General features: G+C 49.5%; 1 protein-coding gene across 1 annotated transcript in view; it reads left to right on the top strand.

Moving 5' to 3' along the window:
- The window catches only part of LOC131215311 (uncharacterized), a 38,951-nt gene extending 37,876 nt beyond the window's left edge, over nt 1–1,075 (top strand). The window contains exon 6 of the mRNA XM_058209700.1: nt 918–1,075. Within this exon, the coding sequence (XP_058065683.1) occupies nt 918–1,075 (158 nt within the window). The remainder of the gene's footprint in view (nt 1–917) is intronic.
- The last annotated feature ends 14,473 nt before the right edge of the window (nt 1,076–15,548 follow it).

Here is a 15,548-nt window from a genome sequence, read left to right as displayed (position 1 = left end):
ACATCGCAAAACCGGTAAAAACCTATCCCGAAAATGTCGGATGGGAACTATTAATCTCCCCGCATTATTCACCAGATGTTGTTCTTTCGGAATAGTATTTGCTCCGTTACGTGAGTAACGATTTGGCAGCACAGCGGATCACTTCTTATGAAAGTATTGATAAAAGAGGCTTTGAGGGAATCGCTGATAAAGATAAGAAGTTCCATCGACACAAAATCGAGGAACTACCTAAACGATGGCAGAAAGTAGTAGCTAACAACGAACAGTACTTTCATTGTGGTAGCCATGCGTTTTGTTGCTGTAGCTAGGACACAAATGTTGAATAAAAACGGAAAGAATTAATTCAAACACCTAATATTATCAGCTGTTCCAATTCTACAAGTTACCATTAAGCAGGGAAAGCGTAAAGACATAAGAATAGACTACACTAGTAGACGTCAAAAGTACTGCATAATCTACGGTTAGTAAATTGGGATACGAAATACTGCCGATCCCAATGACCATATTGGTCTCTGAATCCGTCTATCCGTATCTACATCGAACATCTCGAAAGGATCCAACAAAAGTCATCGCAACAACCATGTCGACTGCTTCCTTGGGGCGACCGCCTTCAAATCTACGCCTACCTGGATCAATGTCTCAACCGTACCTGAATCAATGTCTCCGCTTCGGACTGGGTTGTTTGGACTATGCGATGGCGATGGCCATATGCTGTCAACGTTCTCGGTAACATTTCCAAACACAAATTCAGGGCCAACTACGGACCCATTCGACTACGATGACAACGTGTCACTTTTCTGTCAGCGTTTGTCTCTGTCTCTCTCTCTCTGTGTGTAATGTTTTTTGGCATAATCCCACCTATCGATTGAATGTACGAATAAATAACTAATAAACATTTCGGTGGCTTTTTTTCACAGCATCCTCGTCGGCAGCTCGTCACTCACCACCGACGCTGGGGTGGATCCTTGAAGGTGCGGCCCAGTTCGCGAGCTTCATCGCTTCGCGATCACCATTCCCGTTGGCCTGCAGGACATCTTTACCCACCGTCTGGAGCGAGGCTCGTTACTTTGGCTAACCACCACGTAGTGAGTGAGAGAGAAAGAAAAAGAGAGAGAGAGAGAGAGAGAGATACAAAACGAGTAAAACCTGAAAAAGGCAATCAGACACATCCCGGGCCCAGCCGGGTGCGGAAGCCAGTCAAGCTTTCATCTGTACGCTCAGATGATTTATTTTCCAATGAATCGAACAAAGTGTTGCCTCGAACTCGAAATGCGACATATAAATCCTTCAGCCCCCCCAGGCCCTGAGCGAGCGGTGAGTGAGCTGTTTGGCAGTGGCTTGTTTACTTTTTGCTTATTACCGGGCCACAGGTCCCGTCCCGTGTCCCGGTGTTCCCGGTTAGAGTAGCTGTTGTATATCTTGCAGATATTTATGTCTCGTTATGGTGGCGCCGGCAGCTCAATCGAGAGACCCCGGCCCGGACGTGGAGGAGCGTGATGCTCATCCGTCTGACAATTGCGTTATTGCCCCCCGGCGGGCCGGCAGAGAGCCCGACCGACCACTTTTGGCCGCTGTTTTTCCCTCCTCTTAGGCCGCCGACAATAATTTGGCACGTGCCAAGCCACTTCAAACCGCCACCGTTTGCTGCTGCTGCTGCTGCTGAATAAATCATAATCCTACGCTCGTCCTAGCGATAAGATATCAACAAATTAGCAAAAACACATGCCACCATCACCACACTGTCACTGAGGGCAGGCCAAACCAAACAAAAAAAAAAAAAACAGGAAGCCCCTGGTTTCCGCTGGTCCGCTGGAGGGCCAAGATTTATTGCTCGCCCCGCCGCCATTACTCAGACCCCAGGACCCAGGATGTACAGGAGGACCGGCAAGTCGTCGGCGGAAGTGTAGATGCGCCTTGCTGCGTGGTGGTGTGTATATTACAAAAGGATCACCGAGCGGCTAGAGGGTTAGCGCCAAAATGCAAATCGGACCGGCCCAGACCGGACATATGGGAGAGCAAGATTTAGGCGGGGTGGGACCTCGATTTGCATTGCTAACCATAAAAGCCGATGGCATAGAGAGGCAGAGGGAAATCCATTTAAATATAAGCAGCTAAAGATAGCAAAATATGACAAATGCCGATAGCCGAAGACACAGAGATAGATAGAAGCGGGGCGAGAGCGACAGCCACAGAAGTGGAAAAGAAAAACGGTAAATTAAGAGCCAAAGAAAGAAAGCGGGACAGAGAGCGGGAGAGTGAGATAGCAACTAAACAAACGTAAAAACCCAACACAAAACCGCAACAAAAAAAAACACATAAAAACGCAAACTGGATGGATGGATGGCCGGAGTCTCGGAGGAATTAAATAAAAAGGGCTTGAATCGGAGCCAATATTGTTTTTTTATAAACGAACCGCGGTCCACTTCAATACTTCGCCACTACACTTCGCCATCGTTTTGTTTCCCCATTGTTGTCGACAGGTTAACGAGCCCCCGCACGCCCGGTGGAACTTTTGTTTTATCGCGGACCAGGACCAGGACCTTTCCACACAGAGCAGCGCTGATTCGGTGGCGAGTTGTTGACTTGTTGAAGTGTAAAAATAAATCCAACAAAACATTCCACCCAACGAAGGACCAAATCTTGAACGAATCCGAACGGGAAGGCAGAAATCCGCGCAAGTCGTACAAATAGTGTGATTGTGTCGCCATTGATTTGTTGTCCGCGCAGGGTTTTCCAATAGTTCCCTTCTCGTGTCCTGTGTCGGTGGAAGAAGAACCGATGGCAGAGACCGGCGACCCCGGGATGCCTTTAGATTGGCAGTGTATTTAATATCTTTCGGCGGGGGGGAGGGCGACCCCGGGAGTTGGGACACAGGGACACAACAACAGCTTGCAGGGCTTCCTTGGCATCCTCCAAACCCGGCAATCGGCAGCGAAGCAAAACCTCGGACTCGGACGACAGCAAATGGACATCCGGCAATATCGAAATCAATGGAACCGACGTCCGCCTCTTTCGTGCCGCTCCCAGCTCCCCCTGGGCTGTATGTGATCCAATATGTCCTTTCCACGAAGGATGGTTTTCCCTTTCTTCTTCGGTGCCCAATTCCGGGACCGCAGCGCAAAGAATGTTACGATATTGCTGCAACCATGTTGTGGTTGTCGACGACTCGCCTCTCCAGTCCCCGATCACGTGGTGGATCGTCCTGGAGAACGGAGCACAGCTTGCCAGAGATTTGCCGGGGCAGATCTATGGGCATGAGATTCGATCGGAAATTTATGTGACACTCTGCCGGTGGTTGCCGAACGGAGTGCCGGGGAACGTCCCGGGTCCACGCTTCACGTCTTTCAATTGCCGGAGGGATCCAGGCCCATTTGTTTCCCACCCCCGGATTCCAACGCTGCCGATTAAGGCTGCCGAGTCATCGGAGTCAACAATTCTTTGACAGATTACCCATGACGGGTGGAAGATTTGGGCCACTGGCTCCGGGCTTCGATAAGTGGCGAATCCGATTACGCCCGGAATGCCCGCACTCCACGGTCCGGATCACTGACGGTGGGGAGCTGAATGTATAATTTCATATCCTTCCTCGAACTGTCCCCCCCCCCCCCGGGTTGGGGGAACAATCGCCAAAGGTCGCCATAGTTTTAGGGACGGTCGCGGACGTCGGTTGAGTGGAGTCAAGTGGAGGCAATCCAGACAACCCTGGCTGGCTTGTGGAGCACTTCTCGCACTGACATCTAGGACTGTCGGCCGGCGGAAAGAAGTGTGAACTTTTCCAACTCCCGACTCCCGGGTGTGTACCCGGGCGAAGTTGTCTCCGGGAAGGTCCCGCTCTCGTCACTGGTCGCATAACTTTCGGACAGCGAACGGAACCGCACGGTGGTGTCCAAAATTTCTACCTTATACCCTCAACTTCCTTCGAGACTCGGGCCACGCCGCGGTGTTGCCGTTGGGCAGCTCGACCCGGTGGCGCCAAGTTTCTAAATCAAATTTACGGCTGACACTTTCCCGGGAGAAACTTGAAGCGAAGACCTGCCAGACCAGCAGCCAGCTCCCGGGCTGCCGGGCTGAGGATTCCGGTTTAACTTCCTAGTGGGCCCCGACGATGTATGCAAAGCCCCGGCGCCGGTGTCACTTTCTTCGCCCCGCGGTTCACCGCGGTCCACCAGCGGTTTCCGCCCGATCTGCCTTCGGCTCACTTTCACGCCCGCCGAGGGGCAGATAAATTTCCAATTCCGAGCATGTTGATATTAATCCTCAAAATTGGTTTTTCGCTTCGCCCATCGGGAACGCACCCCCGCCTAACGCTGGACGCACTTCCCTCCAGGGGTTCCTCAAACCCGAAAGCCGAAAGGTTCCACAAGGTTCCGAAAAAGGTACGATTCCAGTGCGAGTACCGGGCACGCGTCCGGAGAGCCGGTGCGTGTTAGCAGTAGCAATAAACACTTCTGACCATTCTGGTCGCTCCCGGGCACTTCCCGGTCCCCAGAAGCTGGTGAGCCCGCAATTAAGAAATTTTCAAATGTCCCAACAGCCGGTGGCCAGTAATCTTCGGGACAGCAGAAGGTCCCGGATGTTACCCGGTTCGGGCCAGTCGGCGTGGATGAATATGCATGTATCCCGTTCCGGACCTGAATCGCTGGAACCGATCGAGCCTGGTGCGAGGATTATGGCGAAGGTTGCCCATGTTCCTTTTTTTCTGTCTTTCATTGGTGCTTTCTTTTTCGAAGTGGTCGAGCACCTCACGTTGATTACCCGACGGGCTGCGAGAATCGGTCCTCCGAGGACCGTTCATCGCCGAGGCCTTCCACCTGATGCTTCTTATCCGGGCGGCGGCGGACGTAGCGAAGATACGGGAAAGATGAGTTGCCGATGACCCTACTCAAAGCCTCCATCGTCGTCTTGGTCGTAGGCCCGCAGCTTACCGCTCATATCACCCGAGCCGGACACGTTTCAACTGTCGGCTGCCTGGCCGGCCTGGCCGAAGAACCGTTGAATATTCATCGCTGTCAGATCGAGTGTCAGAGAGAGAGAGAGAGAGAGAGACCCGGGGAGACGAGAGCCGAGCTCGGACGATGAAGTTTGAAAGACGGCCAAGGAAGGATCATTCGTACCGGGAGGCTTTAGTCTGGCCTTTGGGATGCTCTTTGATAGATAGCACGGCCCAGCACGGAGGTCCTCGTCCTCCTCGTGCGTGGTAATGTGAGTAATGCATAGGCCCCGGCCAAGTTTGCGACACGCCTGGTCTGCTTCCTTCGATGCGCACCATTTCCGACGAATTTGGACCCTTTTTTTGGTGGCCGTTTGACTGCGCCATTGGTTTGCCAACGGTTGTGGTGGCCCCCCGGGGGGCAGGGGGTGACGGCCGTGTGTTTTGACCGAGAAAACCGAAAACGGAACAACACGGGCGAGGCGAGCGAGCTTAAAAAGGATACGGAATTTGGACGACTTTTGAACGGGCACCCGAATCAAGGGTCTCTTTTCCGAGAGATCCCGCTCCCGGTCCTCGGACCACGGCCTGTATGTGACGGAGTGCGCCCTAAAATATGCACTCCCCAAAGCCACTTCACTGGCCTACCCGACCGACCGACCGACCTAAGCCGAGCCACAAATCCGTGGCGGGTCGAAAAATCATGTACCACGGAAGCGGAAACAATGGCCCGGCTGATTGCAAAAGGCCAAAGAATGCAGGGCCCTGCGAGCAGTGCCGAGTCCCCGAGGTGCAGCGGCTGATTGGGACATCGGCAGAGGACGCCTTGCCTGGCACTAGTCCGTGGTCCGTGATGTCGGATGACACTGGACTCGCGCGGTCACACCACAAACATCCATCGGGATCAATCAGAGGATTGGAGGCATCCAATCGCTACGTCATCACCAAAGCACTTCAATCGCTACACCACGACCACCGAAAAACTCCTGAGTGCTCCATCTGGACAGGTAAAAGCCCGGGAGCTCCGTTGGAGCTCCGACAGCCCACTCTACCAGGCTGTTCCATAAGTTTTGCTGTCCAATAATAGGGTGCTACTACTAGCCTAAATTGATTACCTTTTTTTGGTACACTATTCATACGTGAACATGAACGTACGTGAAGTTTCATTTCACTTCATTCTTCGTTTGCAAGTTTACAAAATAAGCTTCCGCATCTGTTATGACGTTATCATTTGATGAAAAACGCTTTGCACGCATGATTTTTTGTGGGTCAGAAAACAGATGGAAGTCGCTAGAGGTCAAATCGGGTGAATGTGGTGGATCCAACAATTCGAAGTTTAATTCATGGATTTTTGCCATTTTCAAAATGCTCTTGTTACACGGTGCATTGTTCCATTTTTAGCGAATGCCGAACCCATTTTGCAAACAGCTTTTTCAAAACCCAATACTTCAGTCAATATATTGATTATAATGCTCAATGAGATGGCTAGGCCTTGTACTAGACCTCTTTAAGTGACTCGACGATTTTTCAATACGATATCCCGTATTTTATCTAGGATTTCGGGTGCTGTGTCTATTTTTTGACGTTTTTGACGTGGATCGCCTTGAAGAGTAGTACGACCACGTTTAAATTCAGAAACCATCCTTTCAACCCCCTAATTGAAGGCGAAGAATATGGGTAATCTGAAGGCTTCATATTTTTCCATTGCAAAAAATACTACGACACGTCGATGGCTTGGGAACAAAGAATGAATTGACAGATCAAAATGAAACTTCACATATGTTCATTTGAAGAGTGTACCAATATTACGAAATAAAATTAGGCTGCTAGCAGCGCCCTCTGGTATCGACCGGCAAAACTTTATACACAGCCTAGTATATAAGGAATTTTTGCATTCAATGAGTACAGCTTCAGAAAGCGGCCAATAAGGTGTTAACATCAGTTTTTTCAGTACGAAAGGAATTTTATTAGCGGATTACCTGCAAACTTGTAAAACAATAAAATTTTAAAATTTTTGTACCCCTAGAATTGTAAGTAGCAGCTGAAGGGAAAAAATCTTGAAAAAGGCCTGGTTTTCAGAAGAAACTAATCCTTTTCCATCAGGACAATGAACCATGTCATAGGAGCATTTCAACAATGGCAAAAATCCATGAAAATTCGAATTGGTGGAGCATCCACCGTACCCACCAGATTTGGCTCCAAGCGACTTCCATCTGTTTCCAGACCTAAACAAATTCATGCGTGGAAAGCGTTTTTCATCATATGATGAGGTTAAAACAACTGTGAAAGCGTATTGTGCAGCCCTTCTCGATTCTCGCTTCAGGGATGGAGTTCATAAATTGGAATCTCTTTGGAACAAGATAACTGATTATAGGATAACGAGATAACTGATTTAAAACAAATTAAGCACACAACATTTAAGTGTAGTGCTTTTTGGCCCTGTGGTGATGGTGGCTAGGTCTTTGAAGGTACTCTTACCCTACCGTACCTACCGTCCCCAGGCGTAGCTGCTTTCGAGGCACGATAGTGAATTTGTATTCAACTTGGACTTGGTTCCCACACCTTGGTTTTTCCCTGGTTCCGGGGGCGTTCTTGTGCGTCTTGATTGATAGCACTTCGATGCAGATGAGGAGCGTCTGATTAATGGTGAAGACTCGGACCTCCCGACCGCCCAGTCCTAGCGTTCGGCTCTGGCATTAATTTCTATCACGCCCGCGCCCGGCTTCCAATTCCAACCCGTGGCCGGTATCACACTTGACTAATGACAGACCAAACGAATACACAGTCCCCCTCCAACCCCGGCTGACGCGTCATAGGCTCGCGCGTAGTTACGTCACACACCGAATGGACCGTTCAGGATTTATTTACTTCTTCCCAAGAGTTCCAGCAGCAGCCGGAGCAGGTCTTAGCGATAGAAGTCCGATATCTTGCCGGAGTTGCGGCCCATAATCCGGCAACGCGCCTCCCAAGAGGGTCCTACAGGTTCGCATAGGCCAAAAAAAAAAAAATAATCCACTCCCAGACCAAGGGCCAGATTAGACGAAAGTTAAATTAATCACCGCGCCCAGCCGAGGGCCAGCCCACCGGGGAAAGGTGAAAATTAATTTACTCCCCGCTTTACCACGCTTTATTGACGGGTGCGAGCGCGGATCGGAGCCGTTTGTCATTTGCACTTTTTTCGGACCGCCATCTTTCGTTTTGATTGGCAAGATGGGTTGGCCGTTCTGGGCACTTTTTGTCATCGGAGTCGGAATCGTCCATATCTTATAACACTTTTACTCGTACGTGCACTGTACGACGACCTCACTCTGTCGCCTCGCCAGGCTCCGGTGGGCCGGTCATGTCATGAGCCATCGCGACGGAATCGATATGAGATAGAGGTGAGTGAGTTGTTGAATTATTTATTTATTTATTATTTATTATTACAAAGGGCCTTCAAAGGGCACATTAAATCAACACACTCCCCACTGTCCATCTAATGGGCAGCGAACTCACAACAAAAAACCGTTTATTTCCGGAGCATCCCGAGTGATCGCTTGACGTTTGGATGCCTTGACTTTGATGTCGTTTCGTTTCGGTCCACCATTACCATTCGGTCCCGAGCGTTCAGGATCGAGCATTGGACTCGGCTCGGGAACCCTTGCGAGAGGCCCCACCATAAATCTTGGGCGCTTAGATGAGGATTTAATTTAATTTGGCTCCACCTTTTTTCTGTGCATCTTTTGCGTCCTCGAGTTCTCCGGAACGGTAAACAGACGGTGAGCGAATGGCCGTTTCACAAGAGCCTTGTGCCCACTTAACCTGCACGACATCATTCGGTGTTCGGAGTCCGAGTCCGATACTTGCGCTACAATGGGCCCACGGCACACGGTATTAATTTAATATAAAGTTTCATTTCTTACGCACACAGGCTGCGTCTGGATGAAGGGAATCCCTTTTGCGGGCCGAGGCACATCAGCATCAACAAGCTGCGGACGGACCTCATTCGCACATTCCGGTCTGCCCCTGAATTCGGGGTGGGTACTTGATGTGGGACCCCATTCGTCTCTCACTTGAGCTGCCCGCAAAATGGTGGCCCTTTTCCGGTCGGCCATGCGTGCGTCGGGAGAAACTTTCGTCCGTTTGATGTTTACAGAGGTTCCCCACAGGGCCCCACATTTTGATGAGGCCGCACCGGTAGAGGGCGCTCCCGTGCTGGGCGAGGCGAATCAGCAATAATTTCCGATTTCCTGATAAAGTGAAATGAACGGACCGAGCGCACACCAACAAATAAACTATTATTAGCCCTTTCTCTTTCGTTGGGTCCTCCGTTGGGTTCGGTGATGTGTACGTCCTGGCCTGGGTCCCGCCATACCACACGTCACGTTTCACCTCATGCCCGGGGTCGTCCAGCCATTTTTCTTCGTTTTGGCTCCCGCTAACGGCCCGCACACGCTCCCCACGCTAGCTGGGGCTCGTTAGTCTTCCGGTGCCCCGATCTTTTTATTTCCTGCGCTTCTCCCGCCCGAAAACAATGGGTCTCTGGACGACGAAACAAACGGCACCACCGGGCACATTAGTGGAAACGAGGCAACGTAGGCCTCGAGAACACAAAAACGGTGCCCGTTCGTCCGCCCATTTGGCCGCCCAGGACCCCGTCAAATGGCTGAAAAATTTCCGGCGAAAATATTGCAAACGCAACACGGAAAACGTAAACGAGCGTAAAACGAGCGGACCTCAAGGGCCAACGCCCCGAAACCGGGGATAAGCCCGGTTTCTTCTTTTGCCGCAGGATTTGGCCCGGGTTCGGTGTGTTGGGCTTGTCCAAGAAGCTGAAGACGCGTCCGTCCGATTTCTTGGGCTCAGCTTCAAACCATCAGGACTCACTGACAGGTGACTTGGTCGGACAGCGGCACTCGGTTCCAACTTTCATCATTAATTTCACGCCACTGGCTTCCCCGGGGAGAAGTCAGACTCATTACACTGTGAGTCCATAGCCGCGGAATGCTGACGTCTTCGGAATTTTTTGACGGCACCTCGAATAACTCAGCATCCAATCAACGCACATGTGTGGGCTGCATTCTTCCACCGACATGGCCACTCCGATAAGGAGCAGAAGGGAAAAATCAAAACGAGTACGATTCCGACGAGTGCTGCTGTGTCATCCTGGGCCCAGCGGTAAAAGTTGAAGAGTCACAAACAACTGCCTTCTGCTGCTGCTTGTGGTCCTCGCGGTCGTTTCGCCCAAGCACTCGGAGCCCGGAGTGAGTGATGTTGCCACCTTAATGCCTGCGTCTATTACGGGCTGGTAGAAAACTACGCCAACTACGCGTCCGACGTCTACGGGCAGATGTTGGCCGGATTCCGTCCGTGCTTCGGAACGTGAAGAAAGAAAGAACAACTGCTCCCGGTTTGGTGCTGGTGGCAGAGGACACTTTGGCTTTCGTTGCATCCGGAATAGGCCTCCCGCGGCGGACGAGCGAACGAACTACTGAAGTCATTCGCACCACGCGCGCCCACAACTGAAACTTTGCCATGTCCCAGCTGTGTGGCCACCAGGATACAAACCACGCACGGCCAAACTAACGCAAGGCAACCCGCTGAGGAAACTTAGCTTCTTGGAGCTTCCCATCATCGGTGCCAGCGACAGAGAGAGCGAGAGATGATTGGTGACGGACCCGCGAAGGAGTGAAATGTAAAAGTGGTATGGAAATAAAACGGGAAACGCAAGATAAATGGCGTCCGTTGGCGCGTGGTTCGCGGTTGTACAACAAATGTTTATGCGAAACGCTGTTAAGAAATGCGATGGTTGGCAGGAGTTCCCTCGAGCGTGGTGTGGTGGGTCCGTTTGGCACTACCGGTCGGCTGGTTTCTGGGCCATCGTTATCGAGAGGACACGTCCCAGAGTGGAGAGTAGTTTCGGGAACCTCAATTCTGCGCTATCGAGCCGAGGACGACGTTTTCGGTCGGTTTCGGTGTTTGACACGAACCAATATTGTGACTCTGTAATGGTGCCCATTTTTTGGGCGCACGCATTCGGGCGGAACATTGCCGAATCGGAACATCATTTGTTGCCCATCGATGTGCGAGGCAATATGCGCTGTAGGGAAATCGATACTGGTTTGGTTTGAGCTCTTGACACTATTTTTGCTGAAACGAAATATGATTCTATAGTTGCAGATGCAACAACCAAGTTCGATCTTCCAAACAAATTATACATCAGCCGAATGATACTAAGTTCCTTACAATTAGTATGCCCAAGGTCTAAAATACCTTCCCAACGACAAAAACAGTTTTGAGTTGATAGTCCAGACAGAGATCAAAATTCGGACGTGACTTTGCACGCGACTAACAGAAATATTCAGGATGATAGGCCAAGGATGTAAGGCAAGTGTTTCTGGGAACCATTAAGACCATTTCTCGGAAGGCTGCGCTAGACATTAAGTTTTCCAAGGAGTTTGAAATTCCGACAAAATCGATACAGCAATGTCAGCGTCAGCAAGTAATGTAGCGTTGAAGGGCTGAAGCTAGGCTGGGTCTCGGGAGCAACATTCTGCACGAGCGGTAATTGGCAAAAACAAGTCTGCCAAACTGTTTCGGAACATTTTGACTGATGACCAAAAATCGATGCCAGCCAACCACCGCCCAGACAAATTGTTGCAGTCACTACATTCGGCTCGGTTCGGACATTCCCCGAAATCGATTTTCGGGTCCACCGCGTGCCTTTCTAACTTTCCTCTGGCTAACCGATAGAAATGGAGTGCAAGCTGATCCAATTACGATCACGAGTTTTGAAAATAAGTGGGAAAAATAACTTCAGATTTTCCACATTTTTTAACAACTGCTCGATCCTTTCAACCACAACCAACTTGTTCGAAACCTTGTTGGGCAGCATGGCACATCTCTACAAGGTAGTTTAAATCTCTATTTACGGCCTGTGCCTATCCTAAACTAATTGAGCCTTAGTTTTCAACCGACGCTGCAGCTGCTAATGGCTTAAAATTCTTTCATTTTGAGCTCTTGAAATTATGATAAAGTTTCACTGCTCTTTGGGATTTTATTAACACTCTGGTCTGTGTTGACTCACCCCTCGTTCGTAAGATGCAAACATCTCAGTCAGAAGTGGCCTGAAAGCGCTACTCTGGTTTTGTACTCGAAAAGTACTCTTGCTCGTTGGTAAGCTCGTTGGTCTTTTACTGAGCGGGCTTACAAGTCGTGAGATTTTTAATTACTTGCTGACTCTAGAATACTACTACTGGGCAGAAAATAACTTTCAATTCTTCCTTCTTCCATTCTTCCTTTCGGCTCTAATCTCAACTAATGACCATAAAAGGTGTCGAAAGGAGCGTTACATGGTCCTAAGTCACGCAAATACGGTAGTTGCGGAACGATCTGGATTGATTTTGCGTTGACGAGGAACTTGAACCTACAATTGTCTGGTCTTTTTTGACGCATAGGATTCAGAGGATTGAACTTCCCGGAGCGAATGCTGATTCGATGCGGATTTTGCCAACAGCAACGTGTTTATGATTCAACGGCTAGTTCGCTGTTAATGATCCTTGATCCAGTCGGCTATTATATTCGATGTTAGCTTCAACAGGTCTAAAACATGAAAATGGAAAATGTTAAACTGAGTGCTCTACCTATCAATTTTGTCCTCCTTATTCAGCGTTTATGGCAACATTACCTTGTTCTAACATCAGTCAAAGGATTTCAGGTCGAAAAGAAATTATTCGATTCGACCATGTCGACTTTTGTGCCTGAAAATGACGTTTTGGGGGGATTATTATTTTTCTGCTACCTATTGAAGAAAACTGCTACAGAATCGCATCAAATTATCGTCGAGTTTAGCTTTTGGAACATCTCAGTGCTTTCAACTGTTTAAAAATTCCAAAAATTGCGATTTTGACTTAACAAGGAAATAGGGTCGAAGGACTCCTAAAAAGGACTTTCTGATGGCACCAGAAAGGTGTGTTATATCATAAGCTCATAGAACCTTATAAAACCGTTCATTCAGATCGCTATTGACTACAAATGGTCAATTTGAACCATGCATTGATCGAAAAACGACCGAAAGGCCGTTTCTCTTGCCGAAAATGGAGGCGCCAGGTGCTCCATGGCCTGGAGGAAATCGAAATGGAATGACTAATTAGTTTACTTAAAAAGTCGATGAATTCTTTCGTGTGGGAATCCAGGATTTGGCAAAAAGATAGGCGAAATGTATTCTTAGCGATGGCACATACTTTGAATAAAATATAATTTTTCGTTTCAATGTAATAAATATTCGATTTCTTTGAAAACAAATCCATGTTCATCTTTCAGACCTGGTTGTACTTTCACTTACACACTTCTTACATCTTTTTATATTTTTTTAGTGGCCTTTTTATCAACACTATATAATGAATGTTAACAGGAGAGCCTTAAAGTAAAAGGGGAAAACCCTACAAGATGTACTTGGTACTTGGTCGACGACCAAGGACACGCCGTTATTTAGCGAATGCTTTGTCGATTGTCTGTCAAACTACTACACTTCCAGCGCGAGTGGCCAAGTGGTCTACATCGGTCCATCGTGGACTGTCATCGAAGTGAAGGGCTTCAGAAGTACCAGAGCCTTGGCCGGTAGTTCAGCGGCCATTAAACGGCGAAAGTGCAACAAAAGGCGATACACCGACCGAGCACCGGATACACTTCCGAAGGTAATTGCGAGAGGGCACCACAAACGCGGCAGACGGCAAACAAATTACGGCATCTCGACCCGAGCCCGGTCTCGGGTACCTCCGATGACGACGACTAAAGACCCCAGTGCAAAGTATGTGTGGTACGGGCGCAAACATCGATTTGCAAGTCGATCGTTACTTCGGCGTGGAGCCGCCAGAGGGAAACCCCCGGGGAGGCGATAGAAAAAGAGCGACGGCGAATATTTAATGAGACTGAAACTATTCCAAGAGCAAGAAACAGCTTGGCGACCGGCTAAATGGGTCGTCCTCGAAGGAGCACAACAAGGAGGGCGCGGGAGACAAACGAGCAGCCGAGCTGTGTCGGCCGCACGGCGTGCAAAAAGTGACATCCCCAGCAGTACACAGGAGGGCGAAACAAATGCAAAACGGTTCGCCGGCCCCCGTTTTCCAGGACCGGCTGGATGCTTCATCAGATAAGAGTAAAAACGAATCACATATGTGGAAAGCGGCCAGAGGGGTAGCAGGGGTGGTCGGGACCGGCGGGGACGACGGCATTTTGTCATCCCAGGTCCCAGCTGCAACTGTGCCCTGGGATGTGCCATTGGCGGCAACGCAAAGGGAAGCGTACTCCGCGATGCAACAACCTGGTGCCTTCGTTCCGGCGGTGCGCACGGGGGGGATGTGACCCGGGGGCCGGGGACAATGAAAATGTAATTCCATAAAACTTTTTCTCCGCGCCGAAAACCACCAATGGCGTGGCCGTGGCCCCTTCGAGACGAGGGCCCCGCCCGGGCGCTGATAAGATTTCCGAATCGAATAAAGAGGTTCGGCAAAAAGTTCCTCCCCTCCAGTTCCTTGGGGCTTGGGGACCAGTTGGGGGGGGGGTTGGGAATAATGTAATGTAAGCCGGTGTGGGTCAGACGTTTTCGTGAGGCCCACGGCACGGCGTGGCGTGCCCGGGAAAGGGTTCATTTGGCGCTGCCGCAAATATGCATACACAGCGGTGCCGTTTAATGGACGAACTTTTTAACGAGGCGGGCTCTCCGACGTAGTAGACGCAGCAGCGGTGCACCCAGCCCCGAGCCCGGCGTACGGAACCAGTTGCGTCTGAACTGCAGTGGAGCAGTATATTAACGGAGTTTTGTTTCAGTATCTGGTGCCCCAGTCCTGGCTACAAATCTGCCTTTTTTTGAAATTCTTTTCGAGAACTTTTCAAAATCGCATTTGCAGTATGCAGGGGGGTGTGTGCAAGTTTTAAGCCGTCAATTGGTCCCGTGTTTTCATCAGGCTAGCCAGTGGGTACCTCGGTGGCTACTTAATGCCATCGTTTTGCAACACGCAAAGTTGGGGGCAGCCTCGATTAGCAAATGTTCCCAACTTTGGTACTCCAACATCCTTCGAATTAATACTGAATGGGACTGCCGCTATGGCTTTGTAACATATTGAAATAGATGTCCGTTAGGTCGCGTTGTGTGTGTACTGTCATCCATTTTTAGATTAAAAATGTCTTCTGAACTGGTTCTGAATTACTATTGGTTCTGTTAATTCAGAACACGCGGTTAATAGGACGCGGACGCGGTTAATAGAGTTTCGTCAGTTTTGAACAGAGTCTATGTCTCAGATGCGTATTTATATACTAGGATTTTAAAGGTTCTGTATAGCCCCAGCTTCAGCCCTAAATAGGTGAAGCTCGCGATGACTTCGTAATTTCGGCCACCTACCAACATATGCTCCTTGCTCCAATATTCAGGCTGTGCTATAAAATGAGGCCTTGAAACCAGTGGTGATGGATGCCCTTACGAACCTCAAACATCTTTTCAAGGATCTTCCGCATGATCACTTTCCTCTTCGGAACTCTCGCTGATAGTTATCAACTAACTAATCGACATATGGAACTTGTTCTTCCTGTAGAACGAGGAAGAAGAGCTTGTAGACGGCAGTCTTCACCGTTGGACCCCTAC

Source organism: Anopheles bellator, chromosome 1 (assembly GCF_943735745.2).
Source record: "Anopheles bellator chromosome 1, idAnoBellAS_SP24_06.2, whole genome shotgun sequence".
Lineage (NCBI taxonomy): Eukaryota > Metazoa > Arthropoda > Insecta > Diptera > Culicidae > Anopheles > Anopheles bellator.
The sequence above is the reverse complement of the archived record's forward strand: the minus strand, read 5'-3'. Positions and strand labels throughout refer to the sequence as shown.